General features: G+C 45.2%; 1 protein-coding gene across 1 annotated transcript in view; it reads right to left on the reverse strand.

Moving 5' to 3' along the window:
• The window catches only part of DMXL2 (Dmx like 2), a 1902820-nt gene that overhangs the window by 1273234 nt on the left and 601821 nt on the right, over positions 1–27765 (reverse strand). Inside the window, exon 15 of the mRNA XM_044076363.1 lies at positions 7582–7785. Within this exon, the coding sequence (XP_043932298.1) occupies positions 7582–7785 (204 nt within the window). The remainder of the gene's footprint in view (positions 1–7581; positions 7786–27765) is intronic.

Raw genomic sequence — 27765 nt, forward strand, 5'->3', positions numbered from 1 at the left:
ACAGCCTGTAGGAGACCGAACAGGCATAGGGCCTTGAGGTGGCCTGTAGAGGACATGTTACTTACAACCTTTATTCATTTAGTGATGAACCTCTATAGACATTCCAGTTATTGGAATGTCTGGTTAGATACATACCAAAGAGGGCATTTAATGTAACCATAGGTCTGATGAATGCCGAATACAGTGGAACAATGACTTCCTTGGACCTAGATGCCATACTTTTGTTTACAATTTACACAACATAAAATAATTTCTTCACTACTGTAGACATGTGATGAGCAAAGACAAGATTACTGTGTGTGTTCCGAAGTCCCTGACTACTGGGTCAACTCTTAGGAGTGTGTTGTCAAAATGACAGTTACCAGGAGTGGATGACTTCCCAAAGGATACTGTTATACATTTCTTGGCATTTAGCCTTAGTCCATGGCTCTGAAACCAGTTGTTTGTCTGTATCAGCACTTCCAGGAGAATATTTGTGTTGCTGGGCGATTCAGTGATAGCTCCTAATGTGCAATCATTTGCAAATTTAGTCAGCCAGAGGCCAATGACACTGGCCTAGACTTCAGAAAATTAAATGCCAAAAATGGAGCAGTTCCAGGACCGACCCCTGAGGGACTCTACTTGTGATTGGCCTCTTTGTAGAGGTGGACTCTCTAATTATAATTTCCTGGGCCCTATCTGTGAGCTAGCTGGCTATCCACCAGGTAACAAGTGTTTGTACCTAACCTCTTGAGTTGGTCAAAAATGCCCGAGTGGGGTATTCTATCAAATGCCTTGGCAAGGTCAAGATAGGCAGTGTGAACCGATTTGCCCTCATCCACTGCTCTGATCTTTTCAAAGAAGTCAGTCAGACTAAGTAGGCATGACTTGTCCTTCATAAACCCAAACTGGGCTGGGTCCAGTATCTGGAGGTTTCATATCTCATTACTGATCATTTCCGTGATGATTCTTTCCATGGTTTTGCTTATGAGACTAGCAAGAGTTATGGGTCTGTAGATGGCCCACCTTTGTGCAGAGGAATGACTGTTGCTTTTTCCATTTATGAGGCATGAAGCTTGTTTGGAGATTACAGTTAAATAGCAATTCCAGAGGGCCTAATGTGTCTTCTTTCATGCTATTTAGAAGGCATCCTGGGATATTGTCTGGGACCACTGAGGCACTGTTCTTGGTCTTAGATAGAGCATTAAAGATCTTTTCCCCTAGTGATAGCAGGGGGAGTTATATTTGATAGTATTTCCTGAGGGAAGGTTGAAAGGGAGAGAGGGGTTAAGTTGGATCGGAATTTGTTAGCCAGTAAGTTTGCTATATCTTCTGGCTCAGTATAGGTGGCTCCACTTACAATGAGCTCAACACACAATTGAGCATTGCCTTTGGGGTTGGAGACACAGCTAAAGAATGCCTTGTGGTTGTCCTTGGCCTGGGACACCAAATTTGCCTTTGGTAGACTTTATTTGTCCTCTGAGTTTTGTTTAGTTTGATGAGAGTGCTTTTATCCTGCTGAGTGATGCACCTCCTAATTTTGCCATGATTTTCTTTCTCCGGTTATACAGCCTACTGATGCTGTAATTCCACCAGGAAAGCTTTTTTTGAGTTAGTTCTGTACTTCCTGGTGGGTATTGCTGCCTCTATACAGCTATTATCGTGCTTGTACAGGTTTTCTGTGAACAGTTCTGCATAGGCAGCAGAGTTCTCAGGGCTTATGGGGGTTTGAAATTTTGCCAGGTTATCACTCAGCAGTACAAATCTATCCTTAGAGCAGTTCCTGAATATTCTAGGGTTAGCTGGACTTCCAATGTTTTATTCTTACTTCAAATGAGACCATTTGGTGGTTGGGCCTTACCAGAGAAGACATTACTCTAGGGGTGTGCAGCACTCTCCCAGGAGTGAGAACCAGATCCAGTGTGGTTGTACCCTGGTTGGTGTATTCACAACCTGGTCCAGGGAGTTTGTGTTTATAAAATCCAGGAATCTCTGTGCCTGTATGTTTGGTGCCGTGTTATATATGATTCCCAGTTAATACTTGGGTAATTAAAGCTGCCCATAAATATGGCATTGGACTGGATGGTGAGTGTTTCCAATAAGTTCAAATACATGGTATGGGTTTCTTGGTTCATACAGGGGGATCTATGGCTTGCAAGGAAGTGGTACTGGATTTTGTCTATGGTGATATGAACATGGAGAAGCTCAAGTTCATTGTCCTGTTTGATCAACTCTGAAGCATATTCATTTTTTATGCAAGTCGACACACCCACCTTTAGTCCCTGTCTGCATAGTAGCTGGTATAAATGTGTGGAAGGCATTTTGGGCCTAACATTGCCTTTGGACGATAATCCTCAAGGGTGTGTTCTAGAACCCACACCTCAAGTTCCAGCTAGGCATCAAGTAACCATTTCATGCTTAGACCCCTAAATGTAAGCCTTGGCATGTGCTAACCCCTACTAGATCCTCCTCAGCCAGGACAGTCTGGCTTCACTGGCCATGTGCACAGCTCCTACGAGGGAAGTCCCTATCCTTAGGTTGCCCAAATTCAAGACATGCATGGTCTCAAAATTCCAACTTCTGTGGCATTCACTAACTTTCTGATCATTTCCCAAGACAGTAAAGGTAATGCAGCACAAGTTTTGGTTTGTGACTGGATGGCCATATGGATGTGTGTTTGGCAGGTTTATAAATGCAGATTTCACGGATGACAAAATGGGTTTTGATCTCAACAAAGGAGGAGGACCAGCAAATAAATAAATGAATGAATAAATAAATAAATAAAGGGCTGGCAGGCTTAGGGAGTGAGTAAAGAACTCTACTGGAATGCCTGTGAAATCAATGTGTTGTAGTATGCATGGATGCCGACACTCCTAAGTATGGACTCTTATATAGTCTGACCAACTCTGACTGAACAAGAAGAGTAACCCAGCCACTGGATCTATCAAAGATAACCCTCAGTATTAGATCTAGACTATCAAACTGGCTTATAGATAAGATGCAAGTGATTAAAATAGGGAAAGCTACCTCCAACGAGACCATTCACCAGTGGAGTCCCCCAGGGTTCAGTCTTGGGACCTCTCCTGTTTGGCATATACTTCTCTGAAGTAAAAGCTAATATCAATGGGCTCTTGCTGACAAATTTTGCAGATGACTGCAAGCTAGAAGCAGTCACTGAATCACCAGATGACTCAGCCATTCTGCAAGAAGGTTTGTCCCAAATAAACAACTGGTGCCAAAATCACCACTGAAACTAAATGCCAAAAATGAATTATCATATCCTTTGGCAAGTCATCTACCCCAATGAGCTACCATAAAAACTAAATGCCCCTAAAAGTTGATCCAGTTGTTTGGGATTTGGGCACAGATGGGGATAGTGACCTAACATTTGACCAACATCTGTGCACTGTCTTAAGAAAGTTGCTCTATACTGTGTAGCAAATAAGTCTAGATAAAGGGATGTCACTGTCCCCCCTTTACTCAGCCCTTATTACACCAGTCGTTAAGTATTATGCTCCCTTTGGCATGCATCTGTCCAGACACATGCAACAACTAGAATGCCCACAGAGATACCTTACTAAAAGGATACAATGTCTAAACAATATGTCCTGCATGGACTGACTCAAAACCCTGTCACTATAATCTGTATCCTACAGACTGCTAAGTGACCTGCTTCAAGCCTACAAAGCCACCTTAAGTCCAAATAATGATGGACCTACTGCACATCAAGTCAAATAGCATCAGAACACTTGGTCTAGAGATCTAAACCTCTCTTACAAAATCAACAGAACAGTTTGGAGGAAGAGGTATGTCTTGCACAGGATACCACTGCTCTGGAATAGTAAAACAAAGCTCATCACTGTCTGCATTCACCTGCAACTTGGATTTATGGATGGGTAATACACAATTTACCCTAGAACTAATGGACAGAGGCAGCTCCTAAGCGCTTTATTCTATGCATAGGTCGCCTCAAATTATCCACTGTATCAGCCCAGTTATTCTCGCTTAAGGTAATGTACAATTATCAACCAAAGGGTGGGTAAAGCCCATCTAACACCAAATGGGACAGGTTAATTCAAGCACCAAAAGCCTGCAAAACATGCTGACAAAAATTCCCAATAAAGCCACCTGGACAGTCATCTTGCCATATGTATTACTGTTAAAAAACACAGCAGTCCTTTCAGAAATGATAGTACACCATTCAGGCAGTATTGCAGCTGAGGACAAACACCTGGAGTATGCAGCATCTGTACTCCTTATAAACTCATCTGCAAAAAAAATTAAGATGTAAGCTACTGGTTTAAAATAATTATAAAGATCAGCTTTGGAATGAGTTTAGGAATGGCTCTTACAGAAACCTTATTCTTTGAAGGAATGGCAAGATTTATTGCTCATTAAGCTTAGGAAAACACATGTAATGTACTAATTTACTTACTATAACAAAAACTGCTGTTTTATAGAATAACCACTTGAAGCTGCAGAAAAAAGATGGTTTAAATTCCACTAAAGTCAGCTTTTCCAATATGAAGCTAAGGTCTTTCAACATAAGTCTAAGATTAAAAAAAAAGCACAGGAATGCATGTGGTACATTCAGTTAAGTTCTTTAATGTTATCTAACAAGGTGACAATTATGTGCAACTACAGTGCTGGCACTGATGTATGAAGCTGCAACAACATAACAGCTTCATAAATGAATGCTGATACTGCATTTGTGGTTACAGCTAAAGCATTCAGTGTGTGGTATTAATAAATAGGAAATTAGTGACCGACCCCAAGAACTCAGTAGGAGAAGCACTATTCTCCTGCGTCATTTCCAGATTATGGAACAATCTCCCTCCTCTATAACCACACTACCTTCTTGCAATCACTTCAAGACTGCACTAAAAACTCACTTAAAAAGTCTCTGGCTATGCCCACGCACTAATCCCAACTAGTAACCCCTCCTTTTTACCTCCCTTTCCTCTCCCTGCCCCTAGTCACCCTGTCTCATACTGTCTGATCATTGCACTCCTTCCTCTGCAGGCTCTGGCTCAGCCTTTACCCTCCTCTTCCCTCCTCACTCAGTCTCTCACACCTGTTATAACACGCTTAACTACCTCACTTCATCTAAACTCCAAACACATATCCAACTGACTTACACCTAGCTTCCTCTCACTACCACGTATAGTACTCACTCAGTCTCCTCTCTTACTCCTCTATCTCCCCTTCCATCCCATTAGCCCTTCTAGCTTGTTCCACCTTCATGTGGAGCATCTGTGTTATATCTGTTTGAGTTTAGTGCAATATTTGTATATAAGACTTGGGTATATGAGTTTAGAACAGTATTCGTTTGAGCCTAGTACTATCTGTATATACATCCTACCTTTATTCCTAGCCTCTGGCTAGATAATGGCATACCTGTTCATTACTATGTTTCATATTGTATGTATAGCTAATGTTTGCTGCAGTATGTATCATTTGCTACTGTATGTATATTCAACTATTTTTCATGTACTCTGCTGCTCATTTACTGTTCTGTGGAGCTTTTTTACCCGGGTCTCTGCTGAAAAAGGACCTGTGTCCAGTTGAAATTTCCTGTAAACAAATATAAATAAATAATAAATACATTAAGAATGCATTGTGGTACTTAAGCCAACATATGCCACAATGCATGAATGAACTGTGGAAATACACTTTAAAGATGAACTTTAAGTATCATTTACCTGTGACATGCAGGGATGAACTTAGCACAGGGGTCACAATCATCAGTACCCCCTGCACCCACCTATGGGGGGGGGGGTTGCATCTCCCACACCCCCTGCTAACTATATATTCCAAGTCTAAGATTGCACTACAGTGAGGAAAGGGATGCATTTCCCAAACCACACTGTACCACAATCTCTGACAGTACTTGGAGTTCATATCAGTGAATGCACAGTGCTTTCACTGATATGAACTTTCGACATGGAGATGTTCAGCAAGATGGACATTCGAAAATTGAAATTTCGAGTGTTCCATCTTTGGAGCATCACCGTTCACAATTGTCATAGTAGCTCATATGCTCATAGTGACTCAGTTGAAGAAGTACACCCTGCACAAGACCACTGCAAAAGCTCGTTATTGAAATGTTGGCACTCAAAATACTGAGTGCCGAAAAGCCAAAAAAAATACAGTAAACCTAGAGAAGAGCAAATCAAAAATTGCCTTTCTCCTTAAAACTTCTTTTTGCAGGGTTACCCCCTGCACACACACACAGACTTACACATACAGACTCTGAGATTTCCATACCTTAGAAAAAATGGAATATTCCTAGAAATGGCATCTAGGATTTAGTATGTGTATGTCCATTTTTTCGGCCATTCAGTCTCCTTGTTTCAGGACTCATTCTAGTAGGTCCCAACATTTCAAATGGTTACCCAGCAAAAGATTGCAATTAGGCCAGATAGAGTGCACACAATAGGTAACATCAGCTGGCATCTACTGCAAGAACCCTCCTTCGAATTAAGATGTCAAAATCATGGTCCACCTACAGCAAATTTCAGTATAGCTTTGTCAGCCAAGTGGTTGGTCTTCCTTAGATTTTAAAGACTCAAAATGAATCAAAAGAAGAAAGCACCTTACCCTAGTTCATATCTAATGATAATACAGCTAGAAATACTTTGATTTTCAAGGCTTTAAGGCCATAAGATGATGGTAATGCCTGGCTATAAAGGTATTTTTTCTGCTCAGTCCTCTAGACAGCCATCCCAGAAGTTTCCAGGACAACCTTTTGAGAGAATACCAGATGGAGGTTTTGGAGGAGATGGAAGACACTAGCAAATCTTGCTAAAAGGAGGACAGTAAGGACATAATTTCTCAAAAATGTATAGTTCCCCTGTTATCTTGTGACAAATAATCTATATGCCACACAGCTGGTGAAGATGTAAGGCCACAAACATGTAAGGAACAGTTACTGTGGGAGTGCAGTAAGACTCTCCAACCGCAAAAATTCACAGGGTCCAAATAATTTGGGGCATTTCAGCCATGGAAGCAGTCCTAAAATCACATTACATAATTTTCAGGGATGGATGAAAGAACTGTTTGGTTTATCTGAAAAATACAATTTCAAAACCAGATGAAAACTACTTCTGAAAATTGAGGACCTTATGATCTCCTCAAAATATTAAGCAACTCCAAAGCACTAGCAGTCATTACTTTAATATTAAGGACAATTTGTGGTCTAGATCAAGAAATTAAATGGAATCACAAAAATCATCAGACTTATTAAAAAAAAAATTAGAATGCATACTCAACAGTTAAATTCTCACTCGATCCTGAAAGTCAACTGCTAAAACTCAAAGTCTGAAAACTGTTCTGATTTGGAGAGTATACCCTTCCTGACTTACTTCTTAAGTAGGAACAAGGAAAGACAAGGAAGCACAGAACCTGACAGGATTTCCAGTCCTTGGATTTAATACATTTACTACTCTCTGCAAATAATAAAAGTCACTGAACTGCAAAACCAGCTAAGAAACTCTACTGCATTACAACATGAAGATGTATGTACATTCAAATAAATGTTTACAGTTAACTTGCCAAACAGTAAAACACATTAAGAAATTGCATTACTAAATATTTACCAACCATAGTCAAGCTTCATCTGCAAGCCCTCTTCTTTTTCTTCATTTTCTTGCTCCAACTGTTGTTCAGTGAACTTTTTCAGTTGCTGCATAAATATTTCCAAAGATGAGGTGAAGTTTAATTCTTTGTTATTTAACCAGTGAACAACAAAACTTCCAACTCCTTCATCTACATTAAAAGTTGCTCCAGAGAAGACCGATGGAATATCTACAAGAGAAAAAAAGAAGTTAAGTACTCACCAAAATGTCCATCTGTGTTGACCATTTTCATTCTTTAACTGATGGGTTTGGATCAGATTCTCGGATCCGACTCGGACGTTACTAAAGCTCGTGGGAACCAAAAAGCTCTTCAGCCTCTCCCTTACCCATAATGCACCAACCCTAAGTTACCTCAGATCTTGTTTGCTGATTTTACTAGAAGTATATACCAATTTATAAATAAAGGATTCACAAAGGTGTACATGTGTCCTAAAGAGAAAAACTATGTCAGGAGTGCCATCAAATAAGTCAATCATGTAGAGGTTTGTAGACATATGGATGGGGGCTGGAGGGGGGGGAGTTGAAGAATAATGAAAATGGACAACACAGATGGAATGTTACGGCGAGTACATAACTTCTTTATCTGATGTTGTCAATTTTCATTCTACCCTCAGCTGATGGGACAGAATCCTCTGCTACCTCTAATCCCGGGTGGACTTTAAGGAAGGATATTCCTGAGCACAGTTCAACTTTATGATGCTCTACCCTCAGAGACTAGAGACCATACTGGTTGTCATAAGGTAATACCCAGTATGTTAAAGATATATGCAATACAATCATCCAGTTAGCCATCTAGCTAAAGTCACTTACAAATGGTTTACCCGATTTCAATTCTGCAATTGAAACAAACAATTGGTCCATTTTTCTGATTTTGTTTTACATAGGTAAAAATATAATTGTCTCTGAACATCCAATAAATACAACATGTATTCGCCTTTTTTTGCAAAAATAAGGACAGAATACTGGCAAATTAATGGACTGATTGATAGTGGATTCTGACACCACCTTGTGAAGGAAGGAGGCATTTTTTAGCAACATCACTCTATCGTTGTGAAAGATCATGTATGGAGGTTTTGAAGAAAAGGCTTGAATCTGTGATACTTGTCCAGGAGGGGTAACAGCTACCAGAAAAAAACAGTTTTCCAAGTATGATAGTCAAGGTCAGATTTAGCTGATGGTTGAAGAGGGAAATGTGTATGTCCCTGCAGTACCAGACTGAAATCCCATGGGTGAGTAGAGTCTCTAAACAGAGGTCTCAAAAAGGACAGGGCCTCTCAAGAAAGCACTGCACAATTTATGACAGGCTACTGAAGAACCTTTAAACCCAGTGTAAAAATGTAACATGTATCAGGGGTTTAAAAAGGGTCTACATAATTTTGTCTAGCTGAGTAAACAAATCTTTCCCATTTAAAAGCATAGAGTTATAGTGGTGAAGGTTTATGGGAAGATAATATATACGACAGAAAGGGGAGACAGCATCAGTTGTCTGGCCATTAATGGAAATGGAGAAATCAGGCTGTCAGTCTGAGGTTTGCAATGCTGGGACAGCTCATGCCCGTCAAGTGAGACAGAAGATCTGGAATCAGATCCACAATCTAAGGTTGGTAAAATAAGTGAGGTGAAAAGAAGGGAAACCAAATCTGGTGAGGTCAGTAAGGTGCAATGAGGATGACTTTGCTTTTCAACATGACAGCTTGCTGTAAAAATGTTGTAATTAATGGGATTGGTGTGTAGGCATAAAGCAACCCAGGGGACCAATCATGAAAGGAGTATCCCTCGGTGATTCACCCTGTGGGGGGATAGGGCAAAGTAGCTGCTGCATTATTATTTAGGGGAGAAGCAAAAAGACTGCCGCAAGGCTGGTTCCATCGATGGAAAATCTTTTTTGTCACATACTTGTTGAGAGACCACTCATGAGGTAGAAAAATCGGCCTGCTCACTTTGTCTGCTATCACAGTGGACCTTCCGAGAATGTGCATTGCATGATTAAGAGGTTGGATGAAATTGCCCTTTGCCACACTCTTGAGTGCTTCTCAAAACACGGAGTATGATCTGGTCCCTTCATATTTATAGATGTACCAAACTACTGACATATTATACATCTGAATTGATATTTTCCCCAAAGGGAGAGCATTCTGGAAGGTCTGCAATGTGAAAAACACTGTTCTCATCTCTACAAAATTGATATGCAAGTTGGCCTCTTCAGAGGATCAAGTGCCTTCAACTGTCTTGCCCAAAAAATGCCCCCCCACCCTAACTGGGAAGTGTCCTTGGTCACCATGGCCTTGGGCTGAGGGGGAATGAATGGATGGCCTTGTAGAACCTGACTAAATCCATCACCTGAGCTTTCTCTTGTATGTCTGAAAGATTTGTATCAGAGTTGACATGGATTAGTAAAATATCGACCTTTGTGCTGCTAGCATCCATTGGAGAATCTTCATATAACTTCTGGATAAAGGCACTAAGGTTATCGAGACGGTCAATGATCATAGGGATTGAAAGAGCAACTGGGCTGAAATCCTGGTACTGCAGATTACTTTTCTGACCTATAATCTGATATTCCATGAATTCTAAATTTTTAGTTGGTTGTAGATGTGATTTGTCATAATTTAGGATTATCCCCAGATGAGTATAAATCAGGAGAACCTGATTACTTGCCCTTATCAATGAATGCCTGGTCGGGGTGTAAGGGGTACCAGTCATCTAGATACAGAAACACTCAGAATCCCTGCAGTCTCAAGAGAGCTGGTACTACTGCCATACATTTGGTAAACACCCTGGGAGCTGTGGTGAGGCCAAAGGGCAGAGCTTTGAACTGGTAGTGACCGGCTCCCAGCCAGAAGTGTAAATACCTTCTGGATTGTCTGTTTTTATGTGATAGTACACATCCTGAAGGTGTGTCTGTTGAGCACATCCAGTTGTCCTTGCCAGAAAAGGGAGAATGGACTGAACCATGACCATCCGAAACTTTGTGTGACAAACTGACTTTTTCAAGTTGCTGAGATCCAGAATTGGTCTCCAGTTCCGTTTTCTTTGGCACTAAAAAGAAACTTGAGTAGGTACTGGATTCTATCTGGTCTGGTGGAACATCCTGGATGACTATTTTCCAGCAGCTTTTGAAATTAATTGCTGCTTATTCCCTCTGACTGGGTCAAACATTGGGGATTTTCCTTGGGTTTGGAGGTGAAAGGGAAAAAGTGGTATTATGTAACTTCTGAATATAATTATCTGCACCCAAGTATCTTTTGTTATGTCTAGCCAGGCTCTCTGGTGCAGACAGTCATCCCCCAGTTGCCTCCAGAAGTGAGCAATCAGGCCTCCTTTCAGGAGCTCTGGAAAGGTATGTCAGAGAAGAATCTCTGGACCCCTGCTGCTGGAAGTTTCCTCTATCGTGGGGTATCACTGACTGTAAGAGTCCCCCCCCCACCCCACCCCTAGGGGAACTTTCTCCATGTGCGTCCTGGAAAGGACCCTGGGACTTCCTGAATCACATCTTTCACCCATCTCATTGATTCTTTGAAAAGGATCATGGGGGGGGTTGAAAAATGTATGCCCACTGCAGACAGAGACTTTCCATCTTTCTCACACTTGGATAATGTTTCGTTCACTGTGGGTCCAAACCAAGAAGTTATGTCAAAGGAAGTATTGATGAATGATGGCTTGAAGGGCTCCGCAAAATCACATAAGAACATCCAGGCATGTCTCCTAATGGAAATGCCTGAACCAACTGCCCTTGAGGCACCTTCGGCTGCATGCGGAATTAGCCTTATGAATTAATTTGAAATAGATTCTAGGGTAGCCAACTGAGACGCCACAAGTGACTGGACTTCTTCAGAAATGGATCCAGAAAGTGAATTTGAAGGTTCCTTTATCAAACCCCTCTGCAACCTAGCAAAATGTGTCAAATAATTCAGCGCTTGAAGGGCAAAAGTCACTGAAGCATAGACATGCTTCCATAACCTATCCATCACCCTAGACTCTCTCTTAGGGGGGATGAACAGTGGAACTCTGATCGGCACGTTCTTTTGTTACTGGCCACTACCACAACCACGGCATCCATGGGCACCCTTTACCCAAACATTCCTTCCCTGAAGGTGGTGCTAGAATTTTGTCTGGTCTCCTGGGTGTCAGTTCAACTGTGTCAGGTTCCTTCCATGTCCAGCGAACAACCAAATCAATTACGTCGGTGGCAGCAGAGTAACCCAAAAGGTAGAGGGACCAGTTCCAAATGCTTCCAGAAATACCAACTCCTCAGGTGAAGGGGTGCTAGGGGACCAACCACCTCTCTGTTTCAGGATCTTGAGAACATTCCCAAATGAGACATCTTCTAGAGGTAATCATGGGTCTGTTCACCATCATTGAAGTCTATATCCACAGTGACTGACTAGTGTGGAGAGTCTAAATGCCTCCTCATAGGTTCATAGGTATGCACTAGGCTATAGGCCCAAGGGCCTACATAAGTCTAGCCAACAAGGTTCCCTGGCTTACGCCACCCAAGAAAGTTATTTTCCTGTGCCACTGTCGAGCAGAGACACAGAAGTGATTCCCGAGGTGCATTTCCTATTTCCCATCCACTCATCAGTTAGGTCGGCGGCAGCAGAGTAACCCAAGAGGTAGAGGGGCCAGTTCCAAATGCCTCCAGAAATACCAACTCCTCAGGTGAAGGTGTGCTGGGGTACACTTCCTCTCCCTAGGGACCTCCTTGGTGGGGTGTTTCAGGGAGGTGTCAGAAGAGACTGTAATACCCTGATGGGTAGCCTGGAGGCCTCAGGTGGGCTGTTTCTATGGCGTCAAATGGTGAGTCTCTAGGTGCAGAGGTATCTATGTAGATTGGAAATCCGAGTGGGTAGGATCTGTCAGTCCTGTTGAAGCATAGAAAACTCTTCACAACCTCGAAGGGAGATCACTCTGGAGAGAGAGAACATGCCAGAGCCAAGAAGGCAGACTTCCAAACCGTTACCTTCTCCCTCTCCAAAAGCAGCATCCTCAGGGAGGAAGTTGAAACCGAGCTATCCACTGCTGAAGCACAAAAGTGCAGAGACAGCTCGGAAACCTTCAGAGTCTACTCCAATGCTTCGGATCCGACATGGTGGCTTCTGCTCCAAGAGTCCTCCAGATTTGAAAAAATTGGAGCAGAGGCACTCAGAGTCAACTTCGGATTAACTGACAAGGTAATCCTCGGATCCGAGCCTGACAGATCTGGAAGACCCAGATCCTGGGTCTCTGAAACAACCAAGGGAATCGGAGGAGGAGTCTGAGATGGAGTGGACAATGGATGGCCTGTCTGGTCTGAGTTTGTAGTCGCGGGTAACACACCCATCTGGATCTGCAATGAGAGAAATGTCATCATCTGATCCACATCTTCTTCTTCTGTGAAACTTCTAGATGATAGAGATGATGCCAGTGAAGGTGATTTTGTATGGTGCCTCTTTAGGAAAGGATAAGGCAGCCTAGAAGGAGCAGGATCTACTGATGGCGAGTACTGGGTCCTGGATACAGGTGTAAGATCCTGTGTCACAGGATCCAACCATTTCTTGGTGGGATCTGAGGGTATCGGATCAGACAATCTCTTTCTCTTTGGATCTGAGGTGGAAGTGATATGAGATCTCCTCAGATACAATTTTGATTTCTTCCTGGAAGGCTTGGAGTATGGAGCCGATGGAGTGGATTTCGATTCCTTGGATTTTTTCTTGGGAGGTTGAGCCCCTGCAATAGCTTCACTGAATGAAGAAGGTAACAAACATTTTAGTATTAACTTGTTTTTTCTCTCCACCAAAGCATGTGGATTAAAATTACTACAACTAGAACACTGTTCTTGAAGATGTAGAGGGTCCAAATAGTAAACGCAGAGACTATGAGTGTCTGACATAGGCATTTTTTGTCCACATTTGGAACATTTTTTTTAAAACCTGAAAGCCCTTTCTTCTTCTGTTTCTCTTAATCATTACTGTGGCAGAGAAAGAACGGAATTTTAAGCAGAAAAAGAATAAAAGGTGAGGAATAACAATTGCCAGCAATGGTAATAAGAAGTTATGTACTCACCATAACGTCCCATCTGAGTAGGTAAACTTCATTTGTCAGCAACCTATGGGTTATCGGATCCATATCGGATCCGAGCTGGCAGTTTCCAACAGCTGAGATCCGAGCTCCAAACTCCTCCCCCTACCCATAATCCCCTGCCATCCCTTACTGACCTCAGATCGAGTTTGCCTAAAAGCAACACCTGCAATATCATAGAAGAGGAGACCTCTATAGGTTAACCTGGATACAATCTGTCATGACACAGGAATACCATGAACATCCAAGTAGGTCAGGGGGACGGAGGGAGGGACGGTTGCTGACAAATGAAGTTTACCTACTCAGATGGAACGTTATGGTGAGTGCATAACTTCTTACTCTGAAGTAGTTAACTTCATTTGTGCATCAACCTATGGGACAGAGTACCCAGCTACCGGAATCTTGGGAGATCCTCATGGAAGGATGTTCCGGAGCACTGCGGAGCCAAAGGACGCTCTCCCTCTGGAGACAAAATCCAACTTATAGTGGTTTATAAAGGTATGAGATGAAGCCCATGTGGCTGCTGAGCAAATGTCATCCAAAGATACTCTAGAATGAAAAGCAGCGGAGGTCGAAATAGACCGAGTAGAATGGGCATGGACTCCCTGAGGTGCAGGCCGGCCAGAACTCTCATAAGCCAGAAGAATACACCGGGAAATCCACCTGGACAATGTGACTTTCGAAACAGGTTTCCCCACACTAGGTTTAGCAAAGGATACAAACGGCTGGTCTGATTCCCTATGACCAGCTGTCCTGTGTAAATAGAATCGTAGTTGTATGTGTATATCTAAGGAATGCAACCTGTACTCACCCTTATTCTGATAATTGGGAAAGAAGACAGCTAAGTTAATAGACTGGTTGATGTTAGATTCGGACGCAATTTTGGGCAGAAAGGAGGGACTGGTCCTGAGGGATACTCTATCTCTGTGGAAAGTCAAGTACGGTGGCTTGGCGCAAAGGGCTTGAAGTTCCGAAACCCTTCTTGCCGAAGTAATGGCAACAAGAAAAGCTGTAATCCAGGATAAGAATTTGAGATCCACCGAAGCTGCAGGCTCAAAGGGAGAAGTTGTTAAAGCCTGGAGTACCAGTGCTAAATCCCAAGTAGGGACTACATCCTTCACCGGGGGTCTTAGTAAGAAGGTGCCTTTTAAGAAGGCCTTGCATAATCTGGACGAGGTCAAAGGACCCAGATCACATCCAACATGGTAATGAGAGATAGCTGCCAATTGTACTTTGACTGTGGAGGAGCTAGCACCTTGGTCAAATAACCCCGACAGAAAGTCTAATATTGCTAGCAACGGAGCTGTAAAGGGGTCTAAGTTCTTGTGCTCCGCTCAGATAGAAAAACGTTTCCATTTGCTATTATAAACCCTTCTGCTTGTGAGCAGCTACTAGGATGGCTTTGATCGGGGAAGAGATACCGGGAGTCCTAGCTAACAGTGGAACTGGATCAACCAAGCCGTGAGCTTGAGGTTGTTCAGGTTCGGGGCCGGCAGGCCCAATGGGTGAGAAATCAGATCCAGAATGGAATCTAGAATCCAGGGAGGATTCACCAGATGAGACCATAGATATGGGAACCACGCCTGACGAGGCCAGAATGGGGCTATGAGGATTATTCTGCTCCCCAACCATCTGGCTTTCTGCAGAAACTTCAGCATCAGGGGAAGTGGAGGGTAAGCATAAAGTAGACAGGGTGGCCAAACATGCACCAGAGTGTCTCTTGGAGATTCCCAGGGTGGGGGAATTAGAGTGAAGTAGTCATTGCACTTTGTGTTTGAGGGAGAAGCGAAAAGATCACAACGAGGTTGACCCCATTTGGAGAAAATCTGCTTCGCTACTTTCAGATTCAGAGACCACTCGTACGGCGAGAGGATGGTGCGACTCAATCTGTCCGCTAGGGTGTTGGACCGTCCCGGAATGTGTGTCGCTATGAGAAAATGGTTGGTGGAAATCGCCCATTCCCACACTCTCATGGCCTCTCGACAAAGTGGATAGGACCTGGTTCCCCGTTGTTTGCTGATATACCAGATGACCGAAATGTTGTCCATCTGGATGGCAATTGTCCCGATGGGAAGCAGACTCTGTAGTGCTTGCAACGCTAACAGCACGGCTCTCATCTCTAGGACACTGATATGCAGTGAGGACTCCACATGGTTCCACGTGCCTTGGACTGTCCTGCCCAAACAATGCCCCCCCACCAGAGGCGAGAGGCGTCCGTGGTCACAGTGTTTAAGGGAGGGGACATAGAAAAGGGTGCCCTTTCTGGAGGTCCAGAGATTGGAGCCACCACAAGAGGGCTCTCCTGCAAACCCTGCTGAGAGGAACAGGATGGCTCAGGGGGTAATGAAGGAAGGACCATTGGACTTGGAGGGTCCATTGCAGGATTCTCATATTTAGGCCCGCCATGGGCAAAAGGTTGATGGTTGCCGCCATCGAGCCTAAGGCCCTCAGGACCAATTCCGCCGGAGGGGCTGGGCAATGAAGAATGGCCTGCACATGAAGTTTTAAAGATTGCAGCCAGTCCGGAGTCAAGAAGGCTATAAGCTGATTTGTGTTCAACCTGGCTCCGATGAAATCTATGACCTGAGTCAGAAGAAGGGAAGATTTTCCCACATTGATCGTGATCCCCAGCCGGGGAGCTAGGTGAAGAAAATAATTCCTGGCCATGCAGAGTAGATGCCTTGTGGGGGCAGTCAGGAGCCAGTCGTCCAGGTATGGAAAGACCTGGATTCCCTGGAGTCTCAGGTGGGCCGCTACCACAGTTAACACCTTGGTGAACACCCTAGGGCTGTGGTGAGACCAAAGGGGAGGACCCTGAATTGGTAATGGCTAGCTCCTAGCCTGAAGCGGAGAAACCTCCTGGACCGTCTGTCCATCAAGATGTGGTAGTACGTGTCCTTGAGGTCTATACAGCACATCCAGTCGTTCTCCTGCAAAAGGGGGAGAATGGATTGAAGGGTGACCATCCGGAACTTTTCTTTGGTTACCGCAGGTTCAAGAGAGAAAGGTCGAGGATTGGTCTTAAGTCCCCCATCTTTTTTGGCACCAAGAAGAACCTGGAGTAAAAGCCTGATCCGTACTTGTCTGGGGGGACGTGCTGGACCTCTCCCTTTTCTAGCAGCCACTGAATTTCCACGGCTGCTGCCTCCCTCTGATCGGGTGGGACATTGGGGAGGGATCTGTATCCGAGAGGGGGATGGAGAAACGGAATCTTGTAGCCTCTGGATATAATCCGAAGCACTCAGTGGTCTGTTGTGATGGACTCCCAAGCTGCTAGGTGCTTCGAGAAATGCCCCCCGACTGCCTCCAGAGTGGAGTAGTCGGGTAACCCCTCAGGGTTGCTGCGTGGACCGATCAGAGAAAGGTTCTCTGGACCCAAAGATTTTCGGGCCCCCTCTGCCTCTAGGGCGGCATCCACCCTGTACTCCTCTGCCCCTGAAGGACGGGGGGGGGGGTTCCTGAGTGAAACGGGACTGCTGAGACTTCCAGAACCACACCTTCTTCTGTCTCTTTTGGTTCTTGGAGAAGGACCTCTGGGGAGCAGAGAAGTGGACTCCGACGGCAGACAGCATCTTCCAGTCTTTCTCGCTCTGGGCCAAGGTGTCGCGTACGGTCTTGCCAAAGAGGGCAGAACCATCAAACGGGGTGTTAGCGAATGACGCCTTAAAGGGTACCGCAAAATCACAGTGGCGGAGCCACACTTGTCGCCTTAGGATGACGCCCACTCCGCTAGCTCTAGTGGCTCCCTCCGTAGCATGGGATAGTAGCCGCATAGAGGTATTGAATATAGACCTAAGAGTGGCCATTCGGGTAGAGTAAACTTGTTTGTCCTCTGCCGACATGGACTCTGGGGGCGACCCAGCGTACTCTTTGATAAGGTCCCGCTTGAGTCGTATTATGTTTGCCATATAGTTCAGCGACCTTACGGAGAAGGTGGCTGAAGCAAACACCTGCTTCCCCAAGCGGTCCATCGCCAGAGACTCCTTGTCAGGAGGATGGACCGTGGGACTCTCCTGGGCTAGTTCCCTTTTAGTGGCAGCCACCACCAACATGGCATCTACAGGGGACCCCTTACTCCAATGTGACCTGTCTAAGGGGGGGCTAAGAATTCTGTTCGGCCTCTTGGGAACGGGCTCCACAGTGTCCGGCTCCTTCCATGCCCTGGTAGTGATCAGGTCTACCAGGGGGTCAGCTGGAGGGGACACCCAAGAGGTAGATGGGCCTGCTTCAAACGCCTCCAGAAACACGGACTCATCAGAGGTAGGCTTTGGGGTAGACCACCCCCCTCTAATCCTGAGCATCTCCATGATGTCTCCAAATGAGACGTCTTTGGGGGGTGATCTTGGGGAGACTTCCCCTTCCTCCAAGTCCATGTCCTCTGTCAAGGTCTCAGGGAAGTCCAAGTGCCTCCTTTTGCATTTGCGTTTGTGAGGGACGTCCTCAGGGGGGGCTGTCCGAGGAGGCCTCACCAACCACATCCTGTTCCAACAAAGGAACGATCTGGGACATAACAGCAGGCTGTCCCTGGGGCCGGGTGATGGAAATCGGGCCCCTCTGAGAGGGAGTGCAGGGTGGGGCTGTAGCTAGGGCCAGGGGCCTGGAGTCCCTCGACAGAACCCTCTCCACCACGTCGAAGGCTGAAGGAGAGCTGCTCTCCCTAGGATCAGAGAGCAGACCCTCCGTTGGATCCGATGCGCGGATTAAAGCCGGCGCCAAGGTGATCGGATCCATGGGTCCAGTATTCTCCGATCTAGATGGAGCCGAAGGCATACTAACCGTCTCAGATCCGAAGCTCAGCTCTCGGCTCCGAGAGCTCGGATCCGCAGAAAAGGGACCCGACAGACTCGAGGGTGCCATCGGCGCCGAAGCACTCTATCGGTGCCGACAGTCCCCCGACTCCAACGCTAGTCGCCTCCGAAGACACCAAACCCGGGAAGCGGGTCGGGGAAGGAGCAATCGGGACAAAACATGGGGTCAAGATCCCCACGGGGGGGGGGGGGCAGGAGCACTCCCATCTGCAGTTGGGCCTGGAGGAACCTTCGCATCATCCGGTCCAAGTCTGCATCAGTTAAACTTCTAGTGGACCTAGAGGAAGCCACTGAGGCGGCCGCTTCGATGACCACGAAGGAGACCGGGCCCCCTCCTCCTCCGGCCCCGGCGAGAAGCAGGGTGAACGGAGCCGAGAAGGACTAGGCTCGGAGGTCTCGGGGGGAGAAGCCCACTTGGCTGGCGGGGCCAATGCAGAGGCTTCGGCCCGCCACTTCTGATGCTTCTCCTTGCGCTTCTCATGTCTAGCTTCCCTATCCTCTTGGCCCAAGGCGGGAGGCTGAGTCCCGGCCAAGGGAAGGGAAGTAGCCACGGGGGGACCGGAGGATGGAGACGAGTCCGAGGACAGAAGTCCCGCCAGAATCAGCTTCGACCTCCGGTCCTTGAGTGCCCTGGGGTTGAACGCTGCACAAATAGCGCAGCCGGATGACAGGTGTTCAACCCCAAGGCATAAAATGCACCGAGTGTGGCCATCCGCTGGAGAGAGCTTATGGCCACACTCGGTACATTTAGAAAAAAATGTTTTGGGGGCCTCTGCCATAGTAAACTAAAAACACACTCACTAGGTCCCAAAAACCACCCACACCATAACTCTCACAAAACAGGGGGGGGGGGTAATACAAAAAGGGTACACTAACAAAAAGTTTAACAAACTATCCTAAACCAAACACACACTCAAACAATGCACCCACAACTTTAGCTATCCGAAAAAAGAAAGGATTTTCTCACAGAATATGCTCTAAAGGCCCTGGAAGCTCGAGATCAAGCTGCTGGTATAACCGCGACAAACTAGATCTGAGGTCAGTAAGGGATGGCAGGGGATTATGGGTAGGGGAGGAGCTTGGAGCTCGGATCTCAGCTGTTGGAAACTGCCGGCTCGGATCCGATATGGATCTGATAACTTCATTTGTGCATCAACCTATGGGTTAACTACTTCAGATTTAAGGTTACTATAACAGTAGCAAGAGAACAGTGAATACCAACAATGTTACAGTAGACTACTCTAACGAGTAAGAAAAGTTTAACTTATCTGAAAAATAAGCTATGAGGCTCAAGAGCTATGGCAACCACGTCTTTCATGAAAAGCAGCAAATGAGATCTGAGGTAATTTAGGGTTGGTGCATTATGGGTTAGGGAGAGGCTCAAGAGCTTTTTGGTTCCCACTAGCTTTAGTAACGGCCGAGTCGGAGCTGAAGATCAGATCCAAACCCAAACCCATCAGTTGAGGATAGAATGGAAACTGATAACATCAGATAATTACATTTTTGTTACAAAATCTGACACTTTGAATGGTGCTAATGATACAGTATTACATATACACAAGAGTCTAGACGCAAACATATAAATGCTGCAGACTACCTGTAAAAGGCACAGTTAATACATAGCAAAACATATGTAACAAAGTCACAGGTTAGGAAAATATTTAATATTCACATAAGGCCTTTTTATACAGCATACAAAACACTTGTTGTTACTCTAAATTTTAACTTCTCATCTAGAATATCAAGAAGGCTGTGGGTTCCATTCCTGCACCAAGCACTCTAGAATCTAGGAATGGAGAGATGCTGCACTCTTTTTTTTTTTAAACCTATATTAATTTCACATATTGATCAGTGATATGGGTACACAAAGTTACAAAAAAAGAAAACAAACCACCGCAAACATTTTTTGAGAGCTGCTGAACTCTTTAGGTGCTTTGCTTTGGATTAGGTGTTGCACTAAAGATTCACCTGTTTGTACTAATAACATATTGCTAAAGACCTACAGCACTTGTGCAACTAAGAACATTTTTCATTTAGAAAGGTATTTACCTTTAATATTAAAAAAATACTGAAAATAAACCATGACAAAATAATTAAAAACACAAAGAATCATTTAATGCTAATATTATACCTCACCCAATGATATACCTTACAGTTTTATAAAGCTGTAACATTCACATATAGTCATATCACTCTGACAACCTTTCACAGGGCCAAAGAGATGAGTATTGTTGTCCTGAAGACTGAGGTACTGCAGAAGAAAGAAAAATAACCCACCAAACTTAGTTTTGTATTCTCTGTATTTTTGTCATTATGGTCTCTGCAACCAGTACAATGTGAACTTGCCTGTAGCTTTCCAGATTCTTCATACAATGGCTCATCTACAAACCACTTTCATCTGCAGTCTTCCAGTCTACAGAGACCTCTTACATTAAAAAAGTACAGCTGTGTACACTTACCATAAATGTAGATGTTCGAGTGTATTCACTGTTGCAGTCATCACATTTGTGTTATCCCTGCCAGGGTAGCACTCTGCCGGCCGGAATACCAGAGACTTAGTCTTTCGGCATCGGTTGCTGTTACTTGAGAACTGATGTCAGGTCATCGGTAGTATAAAGTAAGGTAGCTGGCGCCATTACATCAGTTTTTCTTGACCTAACCAGTCAGGAGCGCCCAAAGTAGGAGGCCAGGTTCTGCTGGAAGAACCCCACCAGTGGAAATAAATACCAATTTGTCCCTTGTAAGGAAAGAAGAACAACAAGGAAGAATGGTAATAAAAGGAGAAAGAGAATAAATGGGGATGGAGGGAGGGAAACCGGGCATCTACATTTATGGTAAGTGTACACAACTGTACTATGTTCTTCATGTTTCACTGTTGCAGTCATCACATTTGGGTAGATTCCCAAAGCTGAGGAAATGGGTGAAGGCAGTCAAAGAAACTAGGGGCTGGCTAGGATGCCCTGCAAGACTGCAGAGGCAAACCCTGCCTTGGATTTGGAGAAGAGACGCAGGTGGTAATGCTTGGTAAAAGTGTGAACAGATGTCCTGGTGGCAGCCTCCAGGATGTCCCCAGTGGGGACTCCTCTGAGGAAAGCTGCAGAGGTGGAGGCTGCTCTGGTGGAGTGTGTTCTGACCCCCTTAGGGGAGGCTTTCCATGCTGTTTGTAGCAGATGCAGTGTGCTATCCATTTGAAAATGGTTTGCTTGAAGATGGCTTTGCCTTCTGCCCCTGTAACAAAGTTACTCAGCAATTGATCTGACTTTCTGAAGGATGTAGATCTGTCCAGAAAGAATCTGAGGTGTCTGTGCACATTTAGAGAGTGAAGAATCCTTTCCCCCATGTTCCATGGATTAGGAAAGAAGGTGGGCAAATAAATGGATTGTTGAGAGCCACACTGGACACCACCTTGGGCATGAAGGATGGGTTAGTTCTGAGGGATACCCTGTCTTCATGGAAGATGAAGGATTCCGCAGCCATGTGTACTTGCAGCTCAGAGACTCTTCTGGCTGAAGTGTTAACCAGAAGGAATGCTGTCTACCAGGAGAGAAATTTTAGCTCTGCAGAAGAAGCTGGTTCGAAAGGGGGCAGGGCGAGCTTTTCCAACACAAAGTTAAGGTCCCAAGCTGGTGCTGGTGCCCTTCTGGGGGGCTCAAGTTGTTAGCCCCTCTAATGAACTCTTTGATAAAAGGGTGTGAGAAAAGGGGCTGCTCACTGGGGGAAATGAGCAGAAATACCACAGGCATGAATTTTTATTGAGGAGAACACAACCACTGTGTAGTAGGTTAGCTAAGTAGTCCAGGATGAGGGGGATGGAGAGCTGTGCAGTATTGGCTCCCTTAGCCTGGAGCCAGCTGCAGAACCTTTTCCACTTATCTGCATAAGACTTTCTGGTGCTAGGACGTCTGGCCTCATGGATAACATCCAGAACCTGTTTACTAGGGATGGCAGATTGGTTCTGGGCTAAGGAATAAGCCAACCTGCCAGACTGAGTGTCTGCAATTGGGGATGCATGAATTCCCCTTCCCTCTGGGGCAGGAAGTTTGGAATCTGAGGAAGATGCCATGGAGGCAGCGGGGACAGGCTGCACAGCAAGAGGTACAAGTGTCGTCGGGGCCAGTCTGGAGCTATAAGAATGGTCTTTGGTTTTTCCTCCCTTATTTTGAGCAGTACCCTGGGGATGAGAGGGAAGGGAGGAAAGGCAATGACCGACAGATTGACCCAGGGGAAGGACAGGGCATCCACCTTCTAAGCCATGCAGTGATGCTCCCTGGTGCAGAATTTGCTGAGCTGATGATTGGTGTGGGAGGCAAAGAGATCAACCTTTCGGATTCTCCATTTCTGAGTTATTAGGGTGAAGGTACTTCTGTTGAGTTACCACTCGTGTGGGTCCAGAAAGTTTATGCTTAATTGGTCTGCCAGAGAATTGAGAGAGCCAGGTAGGAATTGTGCAAACAGGTGTAGTTGCATGGAAGAGGCTGTGAGCCAAAGGGTCATGGCCAGCCTGCATAGAGGGTAGGAGTGAGTCCCTCCCTGCTTGTTGATGTACCACATCACAGTGGTGTTGTCTGTTTTGATGAGGAGAACCCTGGAGAGAGAAGGGGTGTGAAAGCTATCAGAGCGTGCTGCACAGCCATCATTTCTTTTTGACTGATGTGCAGAGGGATTTGCTGTGGGCTCCATTGGCCCTGTATGCACCTGCCGTCCAGGTGTGTACCCCAAGCGTAGTCTGATGCATCTATGGTGAGGGTCTGGGCTGCAGGGGGTGGGGAGAAGGCCAGCCCCTTGTTGTGGGAGCAGGTTATTGCCCACCAAAGAAATTCCTTTCTGAGGCAAGGAATTATAGGTAGAAGAGTTTCCAGGTCTTGACAGTGTTGACACCAAAAGCTCTTTAGGTACCATTGAAGTTTCCTCATATACAATTTGGCATATGGAATGAGTAGTATGCAAGATGCCATGAACCCCAGAGCTTGCAGGACCTTCCTTGCAGATAGCTGGGGCCTGGTGGATAGTAGAGAGAAGTAGGCTGTCAGGAAAATTTGTTTCTCTGGTGTAAGGTATGCCATCTGGAATGCTGTGTCCAGACTTGCTCCCAGGAAGATTATCCTTAGGTTGGGCACCTGTTTGGATTTCTTTTCATTGATTGTGTACCCTAGGGAGGTTATTAGTGTCTTTACAAAGGTCAGGTGCTTGAGCAGCTTTTCCTGGCTGTCTGCCTGAATAAGGCAGTCATCTAAATATGGGTAAATTGGAATAGTTCTTTGTCTGCAAAAGACAATGGCCAGAGCCAGACATTTTGTGAAAACTCTGGGAACAGTAGATAAGCCAAAGGGAAGCGCAGAGAACTGAAAGTTTTGAAATCCTGTCCTGAAGTGGATCTATTTCCTGCATGATACCCTGATAGGAATGTGGAGGTAGGCCTCTTTTAGATCTAGGGTAGCTAGCCAAGTGTCCTTGGAGAGCATGGGTAGCAGCTGCTGGAGGGTGAGCATTGTGAATTTTGCGATCACCAGGAAGGTGTTTAGAATGGATAGGATAGAGGATGGGGCACCAGGTGCCCTCTTTTCTGGGCACCAGAAAAGGTCTGGAGTAGAAGCCTTGGCCTATCTGTTCTGCAAGAACGTGCTCTACTGTCCTCATAGAGGGCAGGGAAAGGATTTACTTTTGAGCCTCTGCCCACTGATTTGGTGGTAGATCTGGGAACCCTTTTGGGGTTGGAAGGGTGTGGAAGGAGAATTTGTATCCCTGAGACACAATGTTCAGAACCCATTGGTCCTTGGTAACGGTGGCCCAGGTGCTTGAGTGAAAGGAGAGTTCTCCTCCTAGGGGTAAGTGAAGGTGAGCAGAGGGGAGGTCAGGAGGAGGTGGAGTCATTGTGACTTCTTACCATAAGGGGGTGGCTTACAACACCGTGGTTTTGAAGTGGAGGTAGTCCACTGCTTAGACCTCTGCATTCCCTGGGACTGCTGTCTGGGGGGGGGGGGGGTCTGTTTCCACAGGCCCTAGGCTAGGCCGGTTTACTCGCAGCAGGAAAGGACCAGTGCTTGGAGGGGAAAAGACGGCTGAACCTAGGGGCTGGAACTGTAAGAAATCTTTAACTGTTTGCATAGATTTTGCTTTTTCTTCCATCTCTTTTAAGACCTCTTCTTCCTTAGTGCCAAATAAGTTATCTTTGTGCAAGGGTACATCCAACAATTTAGATTTGGCATGGTCTGGCAGGGGTTGTTCCTTAAGCCATGCATGTCTTCTAATGATAGATCCAGTGATTGCTACCTTGCAAGAAGCTTCTAAGGCATCAAAACCACAGTGCAAGGTGTGTTTAGTTACCTGACTTGCAGAATGCATTAAGTCTTGTAAATCTTTAGATTCTGCCCAAGCAGGAAAGGATGACTTTTTTTTAAGGAGTTCAAAGGTATGTTGCTGATATTTAAGCATATGGAACTGATAATTTAGTGTCATGATAGCAAGAGTAGCGGAGGTGTATACTTTTTTACCCCATCTGTCCAATGCTTGGGTATCCCTATCTGAGGGGGTGAGATTCTTAGCAGAGGTCACTTTAATCCCTTTTGGCCCTTGAGAAATTACCTCAGGGTCAGCTGTTAGATTTTTAAAAAGATATTTGTGCAAGTCAGGGACTCTGTAGTACCTGTCTGGTTTTCTGGGAGCAGGAGGTAGGGCATCAGGAGTCAAGCTGGATTCAAGAAAAATATCATCTACCACATCCAGGACTGGGGGGATGGCCAAGGGTCTGTGTTGTGGAAAATATAGGAATTCCAAGTCTCTTTTAGACTGAGGGTAGTCCTGACATTGGAAATGCTTCCTTAAAGTACGCAGGATTTCCCCAAAGGAAAAATCCTCTGGGGGAGAAGCTGAAGGAATGGATTACTCTGCATCAGAATCCTCATAAGTGGAGAGGGTCTGCATGTCTTCATAGTCAGATGTATCAGATTCATCTGACTTGTTCAGACAGAACTACTGGGGGCAGATCTCTTTTCCTTTTTGAAGGGGTAGCTTGGCTTCCCCTCATCAGCATGATAAGGTCTTCTGCCATTTTAAGCATTTGGGAGTGAGGCAAGGTAGCAGGCGCCTGAGAGTGGGTAGTCAGTTTCTTGGGTGTGGTTCAAACCCTGGGATTAAGGAACTCAGTTGTTTTCAAAAGAACGGTAGTTGCAAAAGAAGACGTCAGTCTGTGTCGAGATTCAGAGGTGCGAAGGATTTCCTCAGAAGCCGGTGCTTGCTCAGCGGCTCTGGACCCATCCAAAGTAGAGACAACTGCAGGATCCTTAGACGAAGAAGAGTTTTGCGGCATACCAGACTCCAAAAGGATCTCGGTAGTGGCATGAAAATAAACTGAAGCAGGCATCAGGGGCTGTGAAAGCACCTCACTGAGTACCGGAGGACTGATGACTAGCTTAACAGAAGCATTGTCAGAAGGTTTGGACCTCTGCGGTCTGTCTGTCTTTATCTTTATGTTTTTTTGAAAGAAATGCTGTTGGACATGCTACACCTAACGAAATCCCAATCCCTCCAAGCTACATGCTGTAGGGACCTAAACATTGTCACCACAATAAACAGGACACACTGGAGGGAAAGATTCCTGTCCCAGAGACTTCCTATACTCTGGAACAAGCTACCCATCTATGTCAAGCAAAGTTCTTCATTAGCACTCTTCACGAAAAATCTTGATGAGTGGATGGGAAATAGGAAATACACCCCGGGGATCACTTCTGTCTCTCTGCTGGACAGTGGCACAGGAAAATAACTTTCTTGGGTGGCATAAGCTATGGTACCTTGCTGGCTAGGCTTATGTAGGCCCTTGGGCCATTAGCCTAGTACCTACCTATGAACCTATGGATGGCTTACCGAAGCCATATTGAAATTCAAGGACTGTAAACGAAAATATCTGGCTACAATAATGGCCCGATGATGGATAGTTCTGGTGTTAAAGCACAGAAGTGACAACAGGGGATGTCGCTGTCTGGGCCTAGGCAAGTGACGCAGTAAGAGTGGAAGTCTCACTGTGGTATATGCTTTCCACAGGCGAGACAATTATTAACATTTTCTGACATTGGTTAGTGCAAGAAAACAAGATCCCCAACAGGATACTTAGCTTTAGAAGACTTCAACTTCAATTCGGAAATGAAAACTCATGTAGCGGCCGACCGGCACTTGTGCAAACTGCTTCTGCTTCGGGCTCCATGGCAAGAAAGACTGATGTAATGGCATCGGCTGCCTTACTTTATACCACTGACGACTTGACATCAGTCCTCAAACGACAGCAACTGATGCAGAAATACTAAGTCTCTGGTATTCGGGCCAGACGAGGGCTACCCTGGCAGAGATAACCTAAATGTCATGACTATAACAGTGAAACATGAAGAACATCAATAACTCAGAACCAAGGAATAAGAAACTGACACCTGAAAGGACCCCTTTTTATTGGTAAAGAATCAGCAGTCAAGCACTTTCGTCTCACTCACAGTTCTGAAGAAGTCTTGTGAGTAAGACGACAGCGCTTGAATGGTGATTCCTTACCAATAAAAAGTGGTCCTTTCGGGTGTCAGTTCCTTATTTCCATTAATTCATCAAACTGGGTTTCCCTAGGGGGAAATATGGGGAATCATTCCTCTTCATTAAGTCAGTGTTCTCAGTGAGAGACTCCTGAGGGGAGTCCAAGTGTATCCTGTAACACTTAAATCTTCTGTGGTCTTCCGGTTGGGGGGGAGGGTAAAAAGAGTCAAACGTATTCTGGGCACCTTGAGTAAGGGATGGGTCAAGGCTTTCAGAAGTAGGCTGTCTCTGAGAAGGATGATGCAATCCAATAGACACAGACACAACGAGAGGTCGGACTGGAACCGAGGTTAAAGAAACATTCTTTTACTGAGAAGACTGTCTGGCCAAAACCTTTTAAAAGGCCTCAAATAACAAAGATGTAGCCAATGATACCAAAGAAGGTTATGTCTGATATGGAGCAGAAAGAAAAACTAATGGAGCAATGCAGATCTAATCTAATCCAAAGCTAAGATCAGAACTGAACTGTTGTGAGACAAATGTCCTGAAGCCAAGGATACCCCAAAAAACCACCAAAGTGAAAAATGACATCAGGTAATAGGCACTGACCCCAAAACTCCTGGATGACATCAGCTCTCAAGACTTTGGAATGGAATGGATAAGAAAAATAAATGTCAAAAACCCCAACATTGTCGATACTGACAGGGGAATGAATGGGGGAAGCATTGGTCATGAAGCAATTGGATCCAATGTAGTAACTGGCAAAGGAATAGCTA

The sequence above is a fragment of the Protopterus annectens genome, chromosome 7.part0, assembly GCF_019279795.1.
Source record: "Protopterus annectens isolate FY-2018-M chromosome 7.part0, PAN1.0, whole genome shotgun sequence".
In the NCBI taxonomy this organism is placed as follows: Eukaryota; Metazoa; Chordata; order Ceratodontiformes; family Protopteridae; genus Protopterus; species Protopterus annectens.